At 45.4% G+C, this 7666-nt stretch overlaps 1 protein-coding gene across 1 annotated transcript; it reads left to right on the top strand.

Moving 5' to 3' along the window:
• The first annotated feature begins 650 nt into the window (after positions 1-650).
• Positions 651-6565, top strand: LOC542869 (sucrose-phosphatase 2). Its single transcript, XM_044523166.1, has 9 exons — positions 651-954; positions 3430-3498; positions 3598-3897; positions 3995-4096; positions 4236-4430; positions 4522-4809; positions 4981-5167; positions 6066-6112; positions 6217-6565. Exons 2-9 carry the CDS (start codon positions 3439-3441, stop codon positions 6304-6306), a joined length of 1269 nt encoding a protein of 422 aa, XP_044379101.1. The 5' UTR covers positions 651-954; positions 3430-3438; the 3' UTR covers positions 6307-6565.
• The last annotated feature ends 1101 nt before the right edge of the window (positions 6566-7666 follow it).

The raw sequence follows: 7666 nt of genomic DNA, 5'->3' as shown, positions 1-7666 counted from the left end.
ACAAGAAAACTAAAGTGCATGTTTGCATTGACGTGTCTTCATTTATTTGGGCTATATGAAATTGCCGAAATGATGTGGTGTTCAGCAAGGTTTGGGTATTTATTTTTTATAGATTGTTCACAGTGGCGGAGCCAGAAAAAAATCGATCGAGGGGGCCAAGTGACGGTGAATCAGATTGGGGAGGGCCAAACCATTGAAAGAGAGGCATTTAGCAGCAACTAATGACTAATTTTACACTGTTCATAAGCAAATTATCAACAAATCTTGGATGTTAGGGGGGCCTGGGCCCCTGCTGGCACCCCCTGTCTCCGCTACTGGTTGTTCACCGTGCTACGTACTGGATCATCATGTGGTCCTTTCTCCTACAACCCGACCAGCGGGTTCTTATGAATTCCGGATATACTCGACTGATGAGGGTCTGATCGTTCGGCCTATATTCAACCGGGGTGACTGACAACATGCTAGAAGATTACACTATGTTTAGCCTTGTCATTCTAGCATTTTTCCGGTGACCGATGCATGTAGCGACTTGTAATTTCGATTTACTTTTCATACTCTTATATACCTTTAAATAAAACTATATAATAAAAAGTTGTGTATATCGCTCTGATGTAAAAGCCGGGACGCGCGGTTGGGGGCGGTGGACAGAAGGGAGAGACGAGAGATGGGTCGGGTGACGGAGAGCGTTTTCCGATCCGGAAGTGGGCAGTGGTTCACCTCTCCTCACGGGCTGGCCTAGGCTCACCCCCCCACGATCGATCTCCCCTATTTCACCGCCAACCGCACGAACCCCATCCCTCCTCGCCTCTTCCTTTCTTCCTCTCTGTGGCGGCGGTGGAGCAGCGGGTCGGCGCTCTCACCAAGCAGCGGTGGATACCGGCGGTTCGCGCGGCGCGGCGGCGGGGACCAGCGGCAGATCGGCCGTGCGGCGCCAGGCCCTCGGGCTCCGTCAAGGTATGAATCCGCCCGCCTCAACTCCTCCCTCGCGTACCGCGAATCTCGACCCGATCTTGGCCAGCAGCAGATTGAGATTTGGGTGGATTCCGATCTTGAGAGGAGATGATTCGAAATAGGATGATCTTTCATTACTTGGTATACATATGGTTCTGTTGCGATCTGTTTGATTTTGTTGCTGTCTGTTCTTGCCCAATATGTGTTCGGTGGTTAGCAATATGTTGGTCGCTGCTATATTTTCATGATTTGATAGATAGAATGCGTGCGTTGTTCATGGTCAAGAGCATGAGTAATAAAGGGAAAAGGATGATTAGAGCATCTCCACCGGCACCCCCCACAAATGAACCCCCAATGGGGTCCGGACTGAAAAAACGGCACCCCCAAGTGTCCGGGCCGAGCCAAAATATGTCCGGCACCCCCCTAGCCACCCTACAAACTTGCTCGGTGTGCCGGACATTGCCCTCCGACAGGCGGGCCCTCCTCGTCATAGACACGCAGCATCCGCATCCGTGGTTTATGACGCCGTGCACGAGGCCGCTTCGCTTCCCAAAACGGCGGAGCATATCTGCCGCCGGAGCTGGATGACACGGGAGGAGCGGCGCCTCCTCGAGAACGACAACCACCACAGTTCGCACGCCAGCGGGCGGCGGTCGCCGCCGCCGACGGCCCATTCATGTCATGCCACAACTCTGTCAGGTGGCACCACTGGTGGGAGGCGACTGGCCACACGGTGGCCAGCGCAATCAAAGCCGCCCACCGCCATGCCGCCTCGGAGCGTGGCCCCACTCCGACTGCTACCACCGATGCAGCGAGCCAGCACCTGCTGCCTGGTGAAGGAGGAGCGACGATCACCACCGCATGGACACCGCGGCATTCTCATCGGCCCGGTGAAGGAGTGGCGATCCCCACCGCGCGGCTGCCTCAACCTTGTTCGACGCCGCCTGGAACCGGAGTCGCAGGAGGCCCTGCAGCTGGGCTATGGCGTGTCGTCGCAGCTGCGGGACGACTCCCCTGGCTTGTTGGCGGCCCTAGCGGACTCGGTCCTCGAGATCAAACTGGATACGCCTGGCTACATGGCGACCATGGCGAACTCGATGCATATGGCCACCTCCTCGTCCGGTGGCGCCTCCACTTTTCGTGCGCATCGCGACAGCGCCTCCACCTCTCATGCAGCCTCCTCCATCCTGGTTGTCCTCGGCGAACTTGTCCTTGTCGACGCTGGAGGCGCTGCCGTTGTCATCGTCCCCCATCGCCGTAGTCGTCGTCGACGGCAACGGCAGCGCCTCCAACATTGACTGGGACAAGCTCGCTGAGGAGTAGGCTAGGGTTAGGGTTTAAGGCCGCCTGGTTTGAATTTCATTCAAAAAAATTGAAAATATGTACAAAATTTGAATGAAATTGCAATTTTTTTGCTATAATATGTGTTCTAATTTTTTAAGTTGATTTGGTTTGTGGGGGGCGCCGCTGGGGCCACCACCCCCTATTAAGGTTCTCATTACTGCCGCAAAACTCGCAATGCTTTATTTCCATCATTTCTTTGCTAAGTTGTCTTTAGTCAAAACGCCGTTCTTTTTTTCGAAAGAGTAAAAAACATGTTTTTAACCATTAATAATCATTTCAAAAAACAGATGGATATGCCATTGGATGGGCCGGACATGCTGAGATATGTTATCTTGTGGTAGCCATCGTCGATAGAAGGGAACGGTTGCAGCCAAGGCGCGGGGGCCTCACCACCAATGAAATTCGGGAGGAAGAAAGGCGCTCGTCCATCTCTCCCGAAACAACCGCTCGCCACCCGTCTCTCCTCCCACACTCCACTCCCCTTCCTCTTCCCCTGGCGAGGGCATCGTCGATCGAACACAATCTACGCCAAAACGTGCCTCTGGATCTCGCATGCCACCTCGAAGGGGATCCTCCCATAACTGCCGTCCTCCTCCACCGTTCGCCTAGACCGGCGTGGAGTGGGGATCGATCCGGGCTTGGTTTGCTTTCTATCGTTGCTGACGAACCCTAACCTGCTTGGATAGTTCTTAAATTCTGGTAGGGTGTGTTTCGTCCAGATTCTAGAGCCAGTGATGCTAATTACCTGCCCCGTAGCAGCCTAGCAGTATCAAAACACAACTGAATCACACTTCTATTGAAACTGATTGTATGAGGTTTTGATAGTAAATGTTCTATTAAAACTGGACAATGTGTTTCTATTTCACATTGAGTGCGTGCATGATCTGAGTTGGGTGTGATAGTTTATTTTCTGGAATCTGGAGACAGTTCATAGCATGCAGCAAACCAGCAGTGGAAACATTAGGATGAGTATATAAGAACTACTCTTTTACTTGCTCCTTTGACTGCGTGTGAAAGTCTGGGTTCATAGTTAATGATGTCAATGGCACGAATAGAACTTTTCTTGATGTTTTATGCACCCAAGATCTTCCCTTCGAGTCTTAATTCCTCACAGAAGGACAACCATCTTTGCAGGTTGCTAAAATGGATAAGCTCAAGGGCTCTGCGCGTCTTATGATTGTTTCAGATCTCGATCACACAATGGTGTTTGTCTAAACTCGCAGCTTGGATTTTGTCCAGAGATAATTGTAACTTTTTTGTATGACCAACTAATTTGAAGTTTCTTGGGTTTCAAACTTTCAGGTTGATCATCATGACGAAGAGAACCTGTCTTTGCTTAGGTTTGGGGCCCTTTGGGAGTCTGTTTACTGTCAGGATTCTCTTCTTGTCTTTTCAACAGGAAGATCACCTACTCTGTATAAGGAATTGAGGAAAGAGAAGCCTATGCTAACTCCAGATATCACTATTTTGTCTGTGGGCTCTGAGATAACTTATGGTGAAGCCATGGTCCCTGATCATGGCTGGGAGGAATATCTGAACAATAAGTGGGACAGGAATATTGTTCTTGAGGAGACAGCTAAGTTTTCTGAGCTGAAGCTTCAGGCATGTTCGATTGCTAAACAGCTACTTCCCCTAATTAATAATCATTTTGATCTCTATACAAATAACACTTTATTGTCATTCACTTGCATGAATGCAGGTAGAGACAGAACAGCGTCCACATAAGGTCAGCTTTTTGGTTGACAAGAAGAACGCTCAGGGAGTGATCAAGTCTCTCTCCGAGAAGTTTGAGAAACGTGGGGTGAGGCAGCATGCTTACTTTTTTTTAAGAGGCAGCATGTTTACTGATGTTGTTAGGTGTTAGTTTTTCGCAATATATTCTTTAAGAAACATGGTTTTTTGGAATTTGTGTGGTTAACTACTATATTTACTGTAAACAGGTAGATGCGAAAATAATCTACAGTGGTGGCCAGGATCTTGACATATTAGCTCAAGGGGCTGGAAAGGGTCAAGCACTTGCATATTTGCTCAAGAAGTTAGGTTCATGCGGAAAAACACCCAACAATACTCTTGCTTGTGGTGACTCTGGTAATGATGCAGAATTATTCAGTATCCCTGGTGTACATGGTGTCATGGTCAGTGTACAATAACTTGCATGATGTGTCTATAAAAGTTCAGGCGTGAATGAATGTGAGTTTACTGCAACTCTATGTTCTAAAATGTTAGGTTAGCAATGCCCAAGAGGAACTACTCCAGTGGCATGCAGAAAATGCGAAGGATAATCCTAAGATAATTCATGCAACTGAGAGGTGTGCTGCTGGTATTATTCAAGCTATTGGGCACTTCAAGCTAGGACCTAATGTTTCTCCAAGAGACGTTGAGTTCCCTTACATCAAGGAGGACCCTTTCAAGCCTACAGCGGCCATTGTGAAGTTCTATGTTCTGTACGAAAAGTGGCGTAGAGCTGATGTTCCAAAGGCTGATTCTGTTATAGAGTACTTCAAAAACACCACAGTATGTATATGGTTTTCCACTTCCATATACATTTAAATAGTTTGGTTAGCTTTTGTCTAAATTTCTCCCTCTCCCATCTCAGTTTCTCAAGCTTTCTAATTCTGAGAAAATGCCATATTTTCCTTAATATTTTCTCAAACTTAAAGATTATTTATTTATTGTGGGTGTTAGGATGCAAATGGAGTTATTATTCATCCGTCTGGGGTCGAACTTTCGATCCATTCGTCCATTGATGAGCTGGCTTCATGTTATGGTGACAAACAAGGGAAAAAGTACCGATCATGGGTGGACAGACTTGTTATCTTGCAGACTGCTCCTGACAGTTGGCTTGTGAGATTCGACTTGTGGGAGGCAGAAGGTGAGTTGTTATGATTCTGCAAAGTATTATACAGTTACTGCCCTGAGCAACTCAAACTTTAACAAAAAATGCTATTTAATACGTTTTGTTCAGATTGCAATCTTTTTACCCAGTTTGTATGTGCTCAATCAGAATTCTTGTTTTATTTATAGATAGTGTCATTTATGGTTTACCTTTATTCGACATGGAGGCCAAGTAATAATTTTAGGACTATGGTAGTAGGTTTTTATATTACTTTGCGCACATATCCTTTTTTTTTCCTGTTGCGAAACAATGACCGCATCATTCAGTTACAGAGAAGTACAATGCTAAATTTACAGTGTGGACTGTTGTATAACTCTATTCTGGCCAGATATTATGGACTTACTGGTTATGGTATGAAGTGATCTAGATAGTAGAAGTTGACTGAAACATAATCCCTTTACTACATATGTAAACATCAATGACCACTTGATGATAATGGCCATAGATTCAAAGTCCTTTGCAAAAGGACAACCCGTGGATTGGGGGTCATTCGTTGTTGAGCAATCAATAGTTATATCCCGAGTCAGTTGGGGATGTCGAAAATCAATCTTGGTCTATGATTAATGGAAAATTGTGCTTCAAGCTAGTTAAAATGATCTGGCTACCTGATTTGACATGTTCCCTTCCTAACAAAGAGGTATGGGGACTTTAGCATGGGTTTGCCGGTTGATTCTATCTGATGGACATGATGATTATCTGATTTCTACCTAATGGAGGGCATAGCGCATAACCTGTGGGACAGTGTGACGTGGATTTCAAAGTTTTTTCGTCCTGTCAATTATTATATAAGCACGCTCGCGTTATCTTCATATAAATCTTATTTTAGCGAATCATCCTCACCTCAATGTTTAATGCGCCGCTATGCTATTTTCAGGTAATGCGTGGGCGTGCTGTTTTACAACCCTTGCACTGAATGTAAAGGTATATATATATATATATATATCACTTGTGTTGAGCCAAAACCTGACCTGACCCACTCGTATTTTGGAAATTTTAACACGGGTTGTTTTTGTGATGTCACTCAGCCTGAAACCCCTGGGGGTTTTGTGGTAACACACATCCACAAGACATGGCGTAAAGAATATCCCGGGGTCGAGCAGTCATCCAAACTCTAGACTGGACCGCCACCGCCGGCGCACGGGAAGGAGTTTTTCTTCTTCTTGAGGATCAAATAAGAAATCGTAGCGAAAGCATGAGAATTTCTTTTACTTGTTCATAATCTTAATAATAAGTGCTCCCAGACACATATACTGGGCTGGATGATGTCTACGGAGGTCTCTTGATGCCTTTGGCTAATGCTTACTGTCATGAGAGGCTAAACTGAAGTAAATGACCCCAGTACCAGTATATACTAGTTCGATGTGCTACTCGTCATTATTCAGTGTTCTTCTATATACATTCATTTTTATCCATTTCTGCGACAACTGGACGACATGAACGACGGGAGCTTGGCTCCGGCCCTATCGGAAAATACCAGGTGATACCAACACTTAGGTGATACCATGATACGGGCTTCTGGGAGCCGTTGGATCTCAGATCCGACGGCTCCCCGAAGTTCTTAAGCATTTTGCAAAAAAGTTATCCGTGAGTCTCAAAACTTCGCATAGGTACAATTGACTTCCGAGAACCGTTGGATATGAGATCCATTGGCCCGGAAGCCCGTATCATGGTATCACCTAAGTGTTGGTATCATCTGATATTTTCCCGCAGACGCATCCCATCTGCCATGTACAAGGGGAGCACGGTTCGTGCCCTCTGCGCTGCATATCGACTGCCATGGACAAGGGATATCAGACTCCTGCCGTTTCCGTTGCATCCTGCCCACCATTGTTGAGGGTGCTTGGGGAAAATCCTATTCGCCGCTCGCTGCGGCAAACTGTCGAGCGATCGCACAGGGGCAGCGCAGCGAGCGAGAAATGGGCCGGCCCACACATAATGCGTCTAAACCGGTTTTGGGAACCTTCCAGAAGGTTCCCTGAACCGGGTTTTTTTCCTGTATCATTTTTTCAGGTTCTTTTTCGGCTTTCTATTGTTTTTTTATTTCTCTTTTTTTCGTTTCTGTTTCTTTTTCATTTTTTCGTTTTTTGTTTCTTGTTTCATTTTCTTTTTCAAGTTTATTTTTCTTTTTAAGAATATGTTTGTAGTTTTACAAATGTTTATGATTTTCTTTTTTATTTCCTTTTCTTTTCTTCTTGTCCTTTAAAAAACAAAAAACTAAATATTGTTCGTGTTTCCAAAAAATGTTCTCAAAATTCAAAATTTGTTCTCGTTACACAAAAAAGTACAAAAGTTCTGAAATTCAGAAAATGTACTGAATTTTAATTTTTTGTTCACATATTCAAAAAATGTTAGCTCTTCCAAATTTTTTGAGGATTTTTCAAAATTCTCTCCGTTTGAAAATATGTTTCCAAGATTCAGAAAATATTTGTGCTTTAAAAAATTGTTCGGACTTCCAAATTTGTTCGGATTTTTTCA

This window comes from Triticum aestivum, chromosome 5A (genome assembly GCF_018294505.1).
Source record: "Triticum aestivum cultivar Chinese Spring chromosome 5A, IWGSC CS RefSeq v2.1, whole genome shotgun sequence".
Lineage (NCBI taxonomy): Eukaryota > Viridiplantae > Streptophyta > Magnoliopsida > Poales > Poaceae > Triticum > Triticum aestivum.
Note: the sequence above shows the minus strand (reverse complement) of the source record. Positions and strands in the feature narration are given on the sequence as shown.

Coding starts and splice junctions, on each gene's coding strand:
- LOC542869 (XM_044523166.1), top strand. CDS start 3,439: ATGGATAAGCTCAAGGGCTCTGCGCGTCTTATGATTGTTTCAGATCTC. Junction 4,810..4,980: donor AGTACTTCAAAAACACCACA/GTATGTATATGG, acceptor TGTGGGTGTTAG/GATGCAAATGGAGTTATTAT. Junction 6,113..6,216: donor CCCTTGCACTGAATGTAAAG/GTATATATATAT, acceptor GATGTCACTCAG/CCTGAAACCCCTGGGGGTTT.